The sequence below is a fragment of the Salvia splendens genome, chromosome 5, assembly GCF_004379255.2.
Source record: "Salvia splendens isolate huo1 chromosome 5, SspV2, whole genome shotgun sequence".
Classification (NCBI taxonomy): domain Eukaryota; kingdom Viridiplantae; phylum Streptophyta; class Magnoliopsida; order Lamiales; family Lamiaceae; genus Salvia; species Salvia splendens.
This window is the reverse complement of record NC_056036.1, coordinates 10,005,232-10,021,381: the sequence shown is the minus strand read 5'-3', so window position 1 is coordinate 10,021,381 and position 16,150 is coordinate 10,005,232. Positions and strand designations below refer to the sequence as shown.

Genomic DNA, 16,150 nt, shown 5'->3' with positions numbered 1-16,150 from the left:
GACTCGCTCTCGGATCCTGAGGTAACAAGTTCTGATTGTAATAGTATTCCTCAAGATAGTACGAATATTGTAATTAATACGAGACAAGAAGATGAGACTATCCAAAACAGTGAGGAAAGAGGAATTGACGGAGATACATGACAATATGAATTGCCTTAAAGAAGTACACGAGGAATCCCCCCGAGGAGATACTCCCTAGATTGGAAGGGAAGAAAGACAAGATATTTAGTTGCTAACATGGTCTAAGAACAGCTCACAGAAATGGCAAGAGCATTTGAGACTGCACTCTATGAGGAGGAGGAAATACCTTAATCAGTTCAGGAAGCAATGCGGCACAAGAATTGGAGAGCAGCCATGGAAAAAGAAATGGATGCACTCATCAAGAATCAAACGTGGGAAAAATGTTTGTTGCCAGAAGGGAAGAAGCCAGTGGGGTGTCGTTGGGTGTTCACTATTAAAAGGCAAGCCGATGGTTCGATCGAGAGATGTAAGGCAAGATTGGTTGCTAAAGGATACACTCAAGTGTACAGGGTTGATTATGCAGAGAGCTTTTCTCCAGTTGCAAAACTGAACACTGTCCGAACCCTACTGTCGGTAGCAGTAAGTAAAGATTGGCCGCTCTATCAGTTCGATGTTACTAACGCTTTCCTCCACGGGGAACTTGAGAGAGACAATGAAGTATATATGGAGGTTCTACCAGGATATGGAGGGGAATTTGGAAACGGAGAAGTCTGCCGACTCAGGAAGACTCTGTATGGACTAAAACAGTCCCCAAGGGTATGGTTTGGAAGGTTCTGTCAGACGATGGATAAGTATGGCTTTAAGCAAAGTCATTCTGACCACACACTATTCTTGAAGAAGAGAGAAGGCAAGGTGACGTACCTGATTATCTACGTCGATGATATGATAATTACTGGAGATGATGTGGAAGAAATTGAAGAATTAAACGTCAACCTTTTCAGAGAATTCGAAATGAAGGATCTAGGAGCATTGAAGTATTTTTTGGGAATCGAAGTGCTTAGATCAGAATGTGGAATTTTTCTAAGACAGAAGAAATATGTGCTTGACCTATTAGCAGAAACAGGCTTACTGGACTGCAAGCCTGCGGAGACACCGATGGTAGTCAATCATGGACTAAGAGCTGTAGAAGGAGCAAGAGAACAGACAGGGAACAATACCAAAGGTTAGTCGGCAAGCTAATCTACATTTCCCATACTAGACCCGATATTACGTATGCTGTTGGGATAGTCAGCCAGTTCATGCACTAACCTCAAGAGGATCATATGGAAGCAGCCTTGAGGATAGTGAGATACCTAAAGGGAACCATAGGCTATGGAGTGTTCCTAGAAAAGAAAGAAGATCTAGAAATCGACGGGTTCACTGATGTTGATTGGGCAAGCAACTATGTAGATAGGCGTTCAACTGGAGGATACTTTACCTTTGTAGGAGGTAACTTAGTCACCTGGAGGAGCAAGAAACAAAAAGTTGTTGCCCTGTCCAGCGCAGAAGCGGAGTTTCGTGGGATGAAAAGTGGACTTATGGAAATCATGTGGCTTAGGAGACTCCTAACTGAGATCGGGTTTCCTCCCACACGGAAGAGCAGGTTATTCTGCGACAACAAGACATCAATTAGTATCTCTGAAAACCCAGTCCAACATGATAGGACTAAGCGTGTGGAGGTGGACCGACATTTCATCAAAGAGAAGCTTGAAGAATGAACTATTGAATTTCCCTTTGTCAGATCAGAAGAACAACTTGCAGATATACTCACCAAGGCAGTGAATCCTGAGGTGTTTAAAGTAGTTCTGGGCAAGTTGAACATCAGGAATACCGTTGCTCAACTTGAGGGGGAGTGTCAAACTACACAAGGAATAAAATCATATCAAGATATACAAGGAAGGAAATCAGAGGATATTACCTAATTGGTATGTCTTGGAATAGAAGATATGTTATTGATATGTAATTAAGAGTAGAATGATTTATTCCTTAGATAGAGATATTCTTCTCCTATAAGAGAAGCACGATTGTATACACTTTGATATACTGAAATAAGAGAACTTAATACATTCTCTGCATACCTACAATGTCTAGTTATTCTTGCACTGCCTCTCTCGGTTTCCATGGTTAAGAGAATTACTGTCGGAGTTGTTGTCGCTGTAAGAGTAGGCGCACCTGGTGGTGTCGACCCATGCTGTTCCCGACTTGGAAGCGGTATGTTGTTTGGATTTGTTGCCATGAGAACGTCAATGAAAGCACCAAATGATACGATATTGATCGTATCGAGACAAGGATCAACGGCGAGGGAGCTCGGCGATCAAATTCAGGCTGCACGCGAAGGTCTCCTCCGTCGGACAGTTCGTCAGTTTTGATCGGACAGTTCGTCAGTTTTGAGAGAAAATAAAGAGAAAGCAGCAAATTTGGGAAATATCTTATCATTCATAATAAATGTGTTGACAAGTTCACTTTTAATATCTACACCCTAGGGCGGTTCAACCTCCTATCTCCGGGGAAAGAACCACAAAGAAAACCCGAGATAGAACTTATAAATACGCTCGACTTCCAAGTCTATTACATTAGATAAACGAGCATAACTAACTATAAATAACTAACTCCATACTTAGTCTTGAAAACGGATTGGAGGCCTCCTTATACGAGGTGGTGGAGCATGGGGCGAGAGACCGACGATAGCTTCATCTGCAGAGTCATCTAGTACTTATTGATCAATTATTAATTTTATCAATGGGTCTTGGATCAATATATCCAACTGAGTCTTTTATCATATTAAATCCATATCATTTGGTATAAGAGTTATCTAGTACTTATTGACCTATTTTTAATTTTATATTTAATTTTTTCAACTTTATTATCATTCGTATCTTGAAAAATAATTAGAGAAAAAAAAGAGAGGAAAAAGGAACCGAAAGAATGGAGAAAAAAAATGTATACTCCGTTGTTGTCAAAACGTTGAAACCTATTCGAATATAAGATAAATCCCGATTTACCGGGAAAATGAACTCTCTTCATGGATTATCGCCAGATAAGAAATAAACTCACCCTTTTTTCCCTTCTGTAATTTTGATTGAGCAGTTTCTTTTACCTGTTTCATCCAGATTTAACTTTACTCTTCACTATCTTGCATGTTTGTATAACATAATCGATATCAGTTAAAGGAAAACGAAAATGTTGAATATCACATTATTACTCGACTACCAAAATCAGCGCAGATAGTTTGGTATTATCCATTTTATTAATTCATTCTTTTGAATATAACAATTTGTAGTTTAGCTTATGTTTTCTGCTTTTTGTGTTGTGTAGTTATTTAGTTTGGTTGCAATTAGTTTCAGTTATGTTTAATTCATTATTGCTATTTGATTCTATGTTTTTTTTTTGGAGATTCTTGTGAAATATGTTCCAGAAAATGCCCGGTAATTAGATGGCAGATTATTTAATTCTTGATTTTCTGTGCAACCTTAGATATGATCCAACTTCCATATGTGTATTCACTTAGGTAACAGTGAGGACACAAAGAGGTCTTCGTTGTTTGTGGATGTAAGAGCTACATGTCTAAATATAGGTGACTCTAGTTGATTATAAGGTTATGTGTAGAGGTTCACATCATCACATGCATGATTCATCAACCTTGGGATATAGATAGATGGGGTGTCAAGGATATTAGGAATGTCCAACTTTAATAGATTGCACAAGTATGCTTGGGAAGAAAACCGTAGGTTTGAATGAGGCTGATACTACATATCTTGTACAAGGTTGCTAATTTCAAAATTAAAGAGAGAGTCACAATAAATTCTATGAAAAAGGTGACTCTAGTTGCACTTCACAAAATACAAGGGGAATGGTGTTAGCCCAGTGTCATTGGAGGAGATTGTCTTACAAAATGCCGTTGAAAATGTCTCCTCCGACTTCTAGAGGAGCCTAGAAAGACAATATTTAGGCAACAAAAATATTAGAGGAATAGATATTTTGCAATGCTCCATTAAAATAATTAGAGCTCGAATATGTATGACTAGAAGTATCTAGCTCATGTTAACCGACTAAGCATAGATTAATCCAGAATAGGTTGAAATCTAGTTACCAAAATATTTCGGTTGTTTTGTTGCTCACCGATGTTGAAATCCTATAAACAAGCTATAGGCCTCTTTATAGCAATGCAAGAAGGAGTGAAGAATTGAAGATAAGTGAATGAGTGAGTGTTCTAATGAGAGGTGTGTACTCGGGTATGTAGCGAGGTGTGTCCTCCAAGAGTGTGTTTTGGGTTGTGTCCTCTAAATTATTGTAGTGTGGTTTTGTGTTGATGTTGTACACCCTCGTCGTCGTGTAGTGTCGTGTCGTGTATTTGGTGTTTCGTACACCATTATTGAGTGTAATAAAATTCCTTTTGTGTAATCAATTATGGAGTACCATTGATACCCAACAAATGCATGTTATTTTTGGTGGTTAATGTGTATTCTAAGTAGAAATCTAACTATTACGTAGAATAGTTACTTTTTTATGTTGAATTTCATGGTAGAAGATACAATCTCATTTTAGAAGTCTTCTTTTTTTATCCCATATCGAGTTTTTAGTTGATAGTCATTATCCCACATCGAACGCTTACCCGAGATACTTATTTTTTCTCACATATAGTCTTTATCCCACATCGAACTCTTACCCGAAATATATCTCTTTTCTCACCTATAAAAGGTTATAAGTTTCCTTTTTTTCCATCTACCAAGTAAAATAGTCATTATTTAAGGCTGTTTTTGGCTTTGCTATAATTTGGTGAAGTGGTCCATCGTATATGGCGACGTGTAGGGCTGCACACATTGTTCAGAGACGTTCAGTACCAAATGTAATGTTCTCATTCCTTCTGTTTTACCTTTTGTTTTATTCAATATTACTGAATTGCATAAATTTTTTTGTTAAGTTTGCATTGTTAGATTTCTGTCTATCAAATGATCTTGGTTTTGTAAATTGTATGGTTGTGTGTGGCCCAACTGTTGGTAGGATTTTACTTAAGTACTATATATACCTGAGATGGTATAGGTCCATTTTATTGGGGACCTAGGAGTATTTGGTTTAGAGGAAGGGGGAAATTTACTAGTATAATGTAACACTATATATATCGTGTATTCCAACAATTACTATAATGCCAAGACCACGAAACGGCAGGTTGGAAAAGTGGAAGTAAAGACAGGGGATGATGAGGCTGGTGATGACATTGATGAGAAGCCTCCTAAACAACGAGAACCGACGAGATCAAACTTCTCGAGACGAAGCGCACATCGTGGAAGGATGGTAGAGAGCACTATTGTGGGGGGTGGAAAGCAAACTACCGAGCGGATATTCTGAAAATAGGTGACAAGCACATCTTATTAATTTTAAATTATTTGAATTTTGGTGGCATAAAATCGGTGTTTAAAAATCTTTGGGGTTAGGTAAGATGCAAAAAAAAGAATAAAAGATAATGAAACGAATTTTGGAAAATAGCATTTAATATTATTTGCCAAGTTGAATTTGGTGGCAAACTCACATAAGAATTTGGGGAAATAGCATTTAATATAATTTGCCACCTTTTCAACGGTACGGTGCAGAGCTCATGAAAACAAGGTTCATTCCACCATCCCCAAATCCTTATTTCGTGACCAAAAAAAAGAAGAGGCAGAGCTTATGAATTAGTAAGCACACACGACCCATTTGTATAGTATTTTGATAGAACCTACCATTTATTGACCAACATGTTGCTACTACAATGATAGTATATACCTGTGGATGCGATCAAAAGCTACAACCTGAAACTCCCTGAGAATGTGACGCTCATCGACCCAAAAGGAAGGCCAAACGCAAGATGTGGACGGACCAGAGGATGTTCTACATCGGAGGCTGGAAAAGCCTTTGTGAAGTGAACAATGTGGAAGACAAAGACTCGTGCATCTGCGAGTTCTTGTATAATGCCGACGATCTATGCATCAGCGTAAGCTTCTTTCCCCCAAAATAGCAGCAATGCTAGAATGGAGTGGATTAGATTGGTATTGAGGAGTTCACATTTGTATAGTTTCAGAGGTATTGTTAAGCATCTGAGTTTTCTGAGTTGTTCTTTGTATATGATTTTAGGGAGTATGATTTGTTGTTTCAATCAATAGTTATTCCAATCAATAAAATTGTGGTGTATATAGAAAATTGTTGTTCTTAGTATTAATAAGAGATCATTGCACATTAAATCCCGATTTTTGAACATTACTGCAATTTCAAATCGAACTTTTAAATTGCGTCAGTTGAATTGAAACTCTATTTGCGCAACAGTAGCACTAATTTGTTTAGAAAATTGTGGTGTATATAGAAAACGAGGGTAGTGTGCATCTTGAAATCCTCTTTCAACCCCGCTCTTCCAGCAGAAGAACGTTCATTAAGCCTCTAGGATAGTCCAACATATGCACTTCTAGCGGCATCCCAGTTAACCGATTTGCTAGAAAATCGACATAGTACCAATGTCTCTTTATCACATGCTTCACACTCACATTTCATTGTCGATCACCAACTTCCTTGGTTTCGTGTTGGCGCTGGTTCCTTCGCTTAGTGGCTCGTCGGACGTCGGGTGGATGCAGGGGCGGAGGGAGGGTGGGGCCAGGGGCCCATGGTCCCCCCACTAATTCTTAAAAAACTTAGGGGTATTTTAGTAATTTCACAATAATTATAATTTATAATAAATATAATATTAGAGATAGGTTTCAGCAAAATATATATGAATCGTGCCTCTTAATTTAGCGTATTCATTCTGCCGTTCCAATCCAAGTCTGAATTTAGCGTATTCATTCTGTCGTTCCAAATCTGAAATCTGGTAAACTAGAACTAGGTATATTCAAAACTCAAATATAATTCAATTAATTTTTCTGCATAGGTTGTTTTTTTGTTTGGCTGCAATAATAATTCAAAGGGGGAGAAGGAAGATAGCTTATGTAATTCAATGGCTATGGACTACGGTGGTTCTGTAGTTGGAATTTTATAACTCCAATTCTTAATTTGATGTGTGTGTTAATAGTTTTGCATACAGAAAATATCAAATATTTTGAACTTAATCAGTGTTGACTATTTTGAACTTAATCAAGAAATGTCATTGAAGCGACCTGGAGATACTCGTTGGAGTTCACATTACGGTACTCTTGTCAACTTGATACATTTATATTCTTCTATTGTTGATGTTTTTGAGTATGTTGGGGAGAATGGTCATGACGATTCAATAAGGGCTGAAGCTGATGATGTGCTAGAAATTATAAATAGTTTTGAGTTTGTCTTTGTGTTACATCTTATGAAGCAAATCTTGGGAATCACACATGAACTCTCCCAAGTGCTACAAAAGAAAGATCAAGACATTGTTAATGCGATGAATCTTGTCAAGGTAGCAAAATCACGTCTGCAAATAATGATGGAAAAAGATTGGGATGTATTGTTTGCTGATGTTTCTAAGTTTTGTAGCAAATATGAACTGGATGTGCTTGACATGGAAGATGAGTTTGTAGCTCGAAAAAAAGGAAGACGTAGAGCTGAGAAAATGAAGAATCTCCACTATTATCGAGTTGAGCTCTTTTGTTCTGTTATTGACTTGCAAGCTCAAGAGTTGAATCAACATTTTGATGAAGTCAACACAGACTTAGTTTTATGCATGTCATGTTTTGATCCTAGGGATTTATTTTCTGCATTTGATTTGGAGAAGCTGCTTCGTCTTGCACGGTATTATCCTTCTGAATTTTCTGAAGTTGCTTTGTCCGAGCTTAAAAGTCAACTTGAGAACTTTATTTTCGATGTGCGCATAGATGAAAAGTTTTCACAAATATCAGGAATCAGTGGTCTTGCTCAAAAGATGGTTTTTACAAGGAAACATGAAGTTTTTCCAATGGTTTATTCATTAGTTAAGTTGTCATTGATCTTACCAGTTGCCACTGCATCAGTAGAAAGAGCCTTTTCAGCAATGAAGATCATCAAGACTTCTCTACGTAATAGCATGGGAGACCAACTATTGAATGATTGCTTAGTTCCTTACATCGAAAAGGATGTGTTTGTTAAAGTTACCAATGAAACTATTATGTAGCGGTTTCAGAAGATGAAGAATAGAAGACAAATGTTATGATGTGATTGCATTTGACTTTTACATTTTGAACCTTATAATTTAATTTATGTAATTTTTTTTGAAGTTTAATTTTAGACCCCCATTATGAAATCTCTGGCTCCGCCACAGGGTAGACGTGTTGCTCGTCATGTTGGTCTTGTTGGTTGAGCCCCTATCATATTATGAGTATTTTTAATGAGTTTTAAGTTGTGTTAATAAAGTGAGACTCTCAATAGATCATTCTATTTATAGCCTATTAATATGTTTATAAGCATGTCATTTTTAAAACATATTTGATGATAATCAAAAATTGACTTTGACTTTGTGGATTGAATTCTCTTTGTGCCCGTTTGGTTATCCGGATAAACCCAAGACTTTGTCTAACTCAAGTTTTATCATCCGTTCAGTTTCTAGGATGTAAATCAGATTCAGCCGGAGTTGCAGCCTGCCTGCCCCAGTACTATATTTTCACTTTTAATCCGAGACAATGAATCGCATCCATACTCCAACGACTATTTTAGTCTCACTGATAGAGGTGCCCACGCTTCCTGTTTAGGAAAATGTTGAACCGGAACCGAATCTCGAGGGTGTTCTGGTACGGTTTCGGTTCAGAAATTCTCGAACCTGAATCAAACCACGGTTCTAAAATCGACGGTTTCAGTTCGGATAAAATCTCACGGTTACGGTTCCGCGGATAACTGCCTGAACTGTAAACCTTGGGCACCTCCACTCTCACAGCGCCTGTCCTCTCTATTCTCTCTCTGCTCCCCCTCTCTCCATCTTCTCTATTTCTCTCGTCGATGGAAAAATGATCAAGATTTGATTTTTTCTATTCTTTCTTTTGGGAAGAAATGATGATGATGATGGTGGTAATTTTGGGCTTTTGATTTATAATTTATTTTTATTATTTATACATCGTAGAATTAATAGTTTCCGAGTGTTGAGTGCCTCTCTATTTTGAGAATTTGAGAATTGTTTATTAATAGATGACGGTTGCATAAGATTTAATAATATACTAGTATGATTTATCCAGATAATTAATTTTTCCATTTTATTTCTTTAATTAGTTAATTAATTAGTACTGATTCATAATTTATAGAAAAAAATTATTACTATTTGATTTGATTATATAATTAATCATTATATATTTAATTATTCAATTGGTTAATTATTAATTTAAATCAATTCATAATTTATCATATCAAATTTATCTAAATTAGTATTCCTAATTTTGTTATTAATTTTATTAACTAAACATATAACTAAAATTATCTTTAATATATAATTTAAGCAACCAAACAACAATATACATTCAATACTAATTTAGTCTAAAGATAAAGTCCATATTTATTTATCCCACATTAAATCTCACTATTATTTTATACGTCAAACTGAACAACACCTTTGTAGAGTGTTTTGCTTGTTTATAACTTATCAAAATACATTGAGCAATGTATTGTGTCGTTCAATAATGAGATTCTTGGTTGATCATATAGCTGGTCGAGGTTTCCATACTCTTGGAATGATTTGATTCTAGGGAGGCCGCTGCAAACACTTATACGTGGGTTCTTGGATTAATATATTAATATATTCAATAAGTCCTTCGTCATATCTAATCCATATCATTTGGTATCAAAGTCATATACTCCATCCGTCTGCGAATAAGAGTCACATTTCTTTCCGACACGGGTTTTAAGAAATGTTAAGAAAAGTAGGTATAAGAATGTTAGTGGAATAAGGGTCCACTTGTATGTATGAGTTTAAAATGATATGTGGGGGAATGAGTTAGTGGAATGTTAAGCCTTTGTACCATTCATAATAATTATGAGCCATGACTCCTATTCATGAACCAGACCAAAATGAAAAAACGGGACTCCTGTTCCTAGAAGAGAGACTAGTATTGATCGATCATTAACTTTATCTTCATTTGTTTTTATCTTTTAATCCTTTGTATCTCAACAAATAATTAGGAGAAAAAAATAAAAAGTTAATAACTTTATCTTCATATTCATATTGTTGCATAAAAAATCCAAAAAATAAAGAAATTAATCATTGTACCGTCTTCCTAATGTCCATTATTCTATTGCTACCTAAAAATATTTTATCCAGTGTCTTCCGAATTTGACAACAATACGTCGAAACCTCTTTGAATCTAAGATGAAAATCCTGATTTACGGGGAAAATGAACCCCTCTTCAAGGATTATCGCCAGATACGAAATTAACTCCCCTTTTTCCCTTTTGTGATTTTGATTGAGCTTTTCTTTTATCTGTTTCATCAAGATTTAACTTTTTTCTTCACTATCTTGCCAGTTTGTTTGACATCAGTTAAAGGAAAACGAAAATGTTGAATATCACATTATTACTCGATTACCAAAATAGCCCAGAGAGTTTGGTATTATCCATTTTATTGATTCATTCTTTTGATTATAACAATTTGTATTTTATCTTCTGTTTTCTGCGTTTTGTGTTGTGTTGTTATTTACGTTTGTTGCAATTAGTTTCAGCTATGCTTAATTCATTATTGCTATTTGATTCTTTGTTTTTTTAGGAGATTCTAGTGGAATTTGTTCCAGAAAATGCCAGTATATGGTTGGTAAAAGCATAAAAGGCAGATTATTTAATTCTTAATTTTCTATGGTCGTTTTATGTTAATATCCAAATCCTTGAATCCATATGCAACCTTAGATATGATCCAACTTCCTCGTGGTTTAATTATTTGATGTAGGTTATGAAAATTAAATGGATAATACCATTTAGTTATATTTTATTAGTTGCAGCAAGTTTGAATCGAATAAGGAAAAAGATTGTGCGACTTAGGTATGAGTTTGGAGGGAGTGAGCATCAACTCATGTAGCATCTGTCCCAAAGTGAAACAATGATGAAACATTGAAGTTGTTGAAAATCATGTAACTGTCATTCATTTTCACAAAATCTTGAAACATAAGTAATAGTAGTAGTACATTTTAACTATGTGTATTCACTTAGGTAACAGTGACGACTCAGAGGTCTTAGTTGTTTGTGGATGTAAGAGCTACATGTCTAAATATAGTTTAGTGGAGAAATGGTGATTATGGGGTAATGTTTAGAGGTTCAAGGATATTAGGAAATTCCGTAGGTCGAATGTGGTTGATACTACATAACATGTACAAGGTTGCTAATTTTAAAAGTAAAGAGAGTCATAGTAGATTCTATGAAAAAGGAGATTCTAGTTGCACAGAATACAAGTGGAATGGTCAGTTACATCGAGGAAATCGTCTTACAAAATGCTATAGTTGGCTCTACTGACTTCTAGAGGAGCCGAGAAAGACAACATGTTAGGCAACATAACTATCAGATAAATAAATATTTTGCAATATTAAAATAACTAGAATGGGCTAGAATATGTAAAACTAGAACTATCTAGCTCTTGTTAACCGACTTAGCATAGATTAATCTAGAATAGGTAATTAGGTACCAATACTACCAAATGTCGGGTTTTTTGTGTGCTCGCTAACATTGAATTCCTATAAATAAGCATTAGGCTTCTTTGTAACAATGCAAGAGAGAGTGACGAACTGAAAATAAGTGAGCATGATAGTGTTCTATTGTGAGGTGTGTCCTCGTCGAGCTAGTGTGTGTCTGCGGGTATCTAGTGAGGTGTGTCATCCAAGAGTGTTTTGGGTTGTTTCCTCAAAAGTTTTGTAATGTGGTCTTGTGCAAACCATCGTGTCGTGTATTTGGTGTTTCGTACACCATTGTTGAGTATAATAAATTTCCTTTTGTGTAATCAATTCTGCAGTAGCATTGATACCCAACAAATGCATGTTATCTTTGGTAGTTATTGTGTATTCTAAGTGGAAATCTAACTATTATCGGAGATAGTCACATTTTAAATGTCAAATTTCATAGTGGAAGATACAATATTTTTTAAAAGTCTTCCTTTTTTTTCCACGTCGAGTATTTACTTGATAGTCTTTATCCCACATCGAACTCTCACCCAAGATACTTATTTTTTCTCACATATAGTCTTTATCCCACATCGAACTCTTACCCGAAATACTTCTTTTTTTCACCTATAAAAGGGTTCTAAGTTTCCTTTTATTTTTTCCATCTCCAACTAAAATAGTCCTTATTTAAGGGTGTTTTTGGCTTTGCTATAATTTCGTGAAGTGGTCAATTATTGAGGGCGACGAGTGGGGCTACGCACATCGTTCAGAGACCGTTCATTACTAAAGGCAACGTGCTAATTCCTTCTATTTTTTCTTTTGCTTTTTATCATTTATATCTATTTCGGTGTTCAGTGCACTCTTTTTTGTTGCTTCATTTTATTTGTAATTTACACTAATATATCCGTTTCGTTTGTTATATTCAATATTAATGAATTGTAAATTTTTTTGTTAGTTTGCATTGTTAGATTTTGTTCTATCAAAGGATCTTGGTTTTGTAAGTTGGATAGTCGTGTGGGACCCAACTGTTAGTAGGATTTTACTTAAGTACTATACTAGATGGGGTAAGTCAATTTTATTCGGGGGACTATATATATTGTGTATTCCAACAATTCACTCAACGATAAAATAAAATTAAGAAACAAAATTAAAAGAGCAGTCTATAAAACCTGAACGTATTTAATGTGATGAATAAATTATGAGTGATTAAAACCTTTTTCTAGAAGTAATTTATTGTGTTTTGCAATGTTGATTATCGATATGCACACTATATGGTAGTTATTGAAAAGGTGTAATAGTAATAAGCACTGCTTGTAACTTATCATTATATTAACTTGGTTTGCACTATTTTGGTGAAATATATAGTGCATGAAAACTTATGCACTTAAAAAGTGCTCTGAAATCCAATATCTTGCATTGAGTGTCGTATATTTTTTTTAGTTGTGAGTTTGGTCAAAATCTAATTTCATTTCAGTTCTGTTCATTTAACTGATTTCTTCTCATTTCTATTGATTTCAACAGTTTTCATTTTTAATTTCATCAAATTTACTCGTCTTTGTGGAGCACTAAAGTTCAATTTCTCGGTGCGGAAAATGGTGAATCGTCCAGCATTCTTCAAGTTTTATGTGCCTTGGCTTGGTGAAGAAAATCAGGTAATTTTTTTCTATTAATTTGGTTCTCTAGTCTCGATTATATATATATATTTTACTTTATAAAATCAGTACTATTTATGTACTAATATACTTATCGCGATGTGAGATGTTTTTGTTGTTATATTCGTTGATTTCAATATCTCTGTTTCTGGAGGTTTATCATGACGAGTGATAAATTATTGAAACTCATAGAGATTTACGGTAATTATTTATGTCCATGTTTTGTGTGGCATTTCCATGTTAAGAGTTGAAATGCTTTCTTTGTGCTCGATATTGTGCCCTTCAATAGCTACTAGATTATTAGCTATTGCTTTCTGTTTTGAATGGAGGGCAGCTCGTCCAACCTGGAAATTATATCAATGGCTACGTTATAGCTCTGTTCGCTACCTTCTAGTTTGTTTACAGCTCCGCGTTCCAATTCAACTTCAAGCTCCTTAAAATGCTCATCTATATAGGAGAGTGCTAAACTTTTTTTTCTTTATTTTTCTCACTCAATTGGTAGAGAGAAATGTGCCATATGTTTCCAATCACGAGCTTCTTTTTTGTAGGCTATGTTAACATATCCAGCATGCTTTGTTGCTACACAGTGATATTGCACCTTAACTTTGCAATATCATTTTACGTGTTTGAAGGGCTTGATAAATATATTGCTATAGTTAAACATACTAAATTTTGATCTTTATAAAGTAGTAATATCCTTTTGATGATAATAATAAAAAAGAACAATATTAAATACATAAGAAATGTTTGGTTGACAATGGAAATAGTTTACTTTGCCTTGATGTGTTTCTATGGAATAATATTAATCGACTTGGCTGGTGATTTTTATGCATACAGAAAATCCCTCCAAGGTTTATTCAATCTCTTCCAGGAAACTGGCCGATGAATTTGTCACTTCGAGACCGTTATAACAATTTGTGGAACGTGAAAGTGGAAATGATTGGCGGTGATTGGTACTTCAAAGATGGTTGGGCAAAATTTGCTGATGATAATAAGATAAAAGGAGGGGATATGTTTATATATGAATATTTCTCTCACGGTTTACTCGACTTCAAAATTCATGGAGGCAATGGTTGCTTAACAGAAGGTGCTGGAGGTCGGATTATTCATACACCTGATTGTGGTCCTATCGGTGAAGGACACACACATGATAATTGTGGTAAAGTTTCTTAGTTGGTTTCTTTTTTTCAGATTTTCTGTCTGTCCATCAATCTGAACCTTCTAGTCGAATCTGACGATAATGACGATCATTGCACATGAATCTGTTCAAATGTCATGAATGTGTTCAAATGTAAAACAACGCCAGCCACATCCGGAACCCGTGTTTATCTTCGTCCGAAATGTGATGTTAAATTTGTGAAGTTTAAAACCGTGTCAAATTAGCAATTTGGAGTACATATTTGTGATATTTGGTGCATTTAACTCTGTTATCTGAAGATTTTGTAGTATTGTTGCTCTTGGTTTATTGACCTTCTTTAGTCAACTTTCCAGTCTGAACTTGCTACCAATGAGTTTTAGATGCACTGATGATGACAGTTGTCTCTCTACAGTTAAAGAAGCGAATCACCGAGATGCTCACACTGTAGATGAGGAATCAAGAGATGATGCCCCACTGGAGCTAGCGAGGGACGGTAAGTTCAATACATTGTTTTGTTCAATTTACGTGGCTAGTTGCTTTATGTGATCCTTCTTCCCAACTCAGGTACGGCCAGTTCTAGCAAACGTTATATCAGAAGAACCTACGATTGGTACGGTGTAGAGCTCTTCAATGCCGGGTTCATTCCACCATCCCCGAATCCTTATTTCGTGACACAAAAAGAAAGAAACAGAGGAGGCTCTCAATTAGTAAGCATACACAACACATTTGTTTAGTGTTTTGATTGAATCTACCATTTTTTGACCAACATATTGCTACTACAATGATAGTATATACCCATGGAAGTGATCAAAAGCTTCAATCTGAAACTCCCTGAGAATGTGACGCTCCTTGACCCAAAAGGAAGGCAGTTTCCTGCCAAACGCAAGATGTGGATGGACCAGAGGACGTTCTACACCGAAGGCTGGAAAAGCCTTTGTGAAGTGAACAAGGTAGAAGACGAAGACTCGTGCATTTGCGAGTTCTTGTATAACGCTGATGATCTATGCATCAGTGTAAGCTTCTTTCCCCCAAAATAGCACCAAGGAGTGGATTAGATTAGTATTGGGGAGTTCACATTCCTATAGTTTCAGAGATTCCCTCCTGAGTTATTGTTGGGATATGATTTTAGGATGTATGATTTGTTGTTTCAGTCAATAGTTATTCCAATCAATAAATTTCAAACTAAAATATAATGGTTTCTTCTTGCACTAAAATGGTGGGATTTTAGCAACAGCTGTGTCACACAGAAAAACTATTTGAAATATTTATTCCCTTTTATAATTTAATTATCTATATGCACATTGGACAGTCTTACTGAATTGATAATCTGTGAATACATAGTAAATGAAAAACCATACGGTATGTAAATAAGTGAGAAGTTTTGTTTTGGTCATAAAGCAAGAGAACAACTCTACCAGCCTAAACGGGCATAGCCGAGGCTGAGAATTGCTGATTAGACCTCAAGGAGGAGAGTCTAAAATATGCACTTCTAGCGGCATCCCGGTCGACCAATTTGCAAGAAAATTGACACTAGTACATGGATGTGCTTCACACTCGCCTCTCATTATCGATCCATGAATGCACATGTGTCTCATTAAGTTGTAATTGCCTTCCAATCTTGTCCAAGTTGAGCATATAAATCAGAGTTGAGTTACTGCTTTCAACATCTAATGCACAGAGGCGAAAATTAGCATATGCCAAACCGCCTCTCCAATGGGGGCTTGATCGACGCTGGACTAGAGAATAGAGATCACATGACATTGCGCCGCCTTCAAACACAGAGGTAGGGTAGTAGACTTGCCTGGAGAAATGTTGCACCTCCACGAGCACAACTAC

The 16,150-nt window shown here is 35.9% G+C and overlaps 2 protein-coding genes and 1 long non-coding RNA gene across 7 annotated transcripts; all 3 read left to right on the top strand.

The window, feature by feature from the left end:
• Positions 1–4,544: 4,544 nt before the first annotated feature.
• LOC121802695 lies at positions 4,545–6,215 on the top strand. 2 transcript variants are annotated; one of them, XR_006050835.1, is made up of 3 exons: positions 4,634–4,846; positions 5,167–5,672; positions 5,754–6,215. It is a non-coding gene; the product is annotated as an uncharacterized LOC121802695 (long non-coding RNA). The 2 variants fall into 2 exon arrangements; XR_006050834.1 differs by having other exon boundaries at positions 4,545–4,846; positions 5,167–6,215.
• An 887-nt stretch (positions 6,216–7,102) lies between these two features.
• On the top strand, positions 7,103–8,080 carry LOC121803768 (zinc finger MYM-type protein 1-like). The gene has a single exon (XM_042203378.1). The coding sequence runs from the start codon at positions 7,103–7,105 to the stop codon at positions 8,078–8,080; it is 978 nt and encodes a 325-aa protein (XP_042059312.1).
• A 2,087-nt stretch (positions 8,081–10,167) lies between these two features.
• Positions 10,168–15,528, top strand: LOC121804554 (B3 domain-containing protein At5g60142-like). Of its 4 annotated transcripts, none has more exons than XM_042204148.1 (7): positions 10,169–10,491; positions 12,249–12,313; positions 13,046–13,176; positions 14,014–14,335; positions 14,727–14,807; positions 14,879–15,021; positions 15,103–15,528. In XM_042204148.1, the coding sequence occupies exons 3-7, from the start codon at positions 13,117–13,119 to the stop codon at positions 15,349–15,351; spliced, it is 855 nt and encodes a 284-aa protein (XP_042060082.1). In that variant the 5' UTR covers positions 10,169–10,491; positions 12,249–12,313; positions 13,046–13,116; the 3' UTR covers positions 15,352–15,528. The 4 variants fall into 4 exon arrangements, with proteins under 4 accessions (XP_042060083.1, XP_042060082.1, XP_042060081.1 ...); XM_042204147.1 differs by having other exon boundaries at positions 12,217–12,313; XM_042204149.1 differs by lacking the exon at positions 12,249–12,313 and having other exon boundaries at positions 10,168–10,491.
• Positions 15,529–16,150: the final 622 nt, after the last annotated feature.

Bases quoted from the DNA above. Each gene is read 5' to 3' on its own strand.
- LOC121803768 (XM_042203378.1), top strand. From the start codon at position 7,103: ATGTCATTGAAGCGACCTGGAGATACTCGTTGGAGTTCACATTACGGT.
- LOC121804554 (XM_042204149.1), top strand. From the start codon at position 13,117: ATGGTGAATCGTCCAGCATTCTTCAAGTTTTATGTGCCTTGGCTTGGT. The intron at 14,808-14,878 runs GTAAGTTCAATA...TTCCCAACTCAG, and splicing joins ACTGGAGCTAGCGAGGGACG to GTACGGCCAGTTCTAGCAAA. The intron at 15,022-15,102 runs GTAAGCATACAC...CTACAATGATAG, and splicing joins ACAGAGGAGGCTCTCAATTA to TATATACCCATGGAAGTGAT.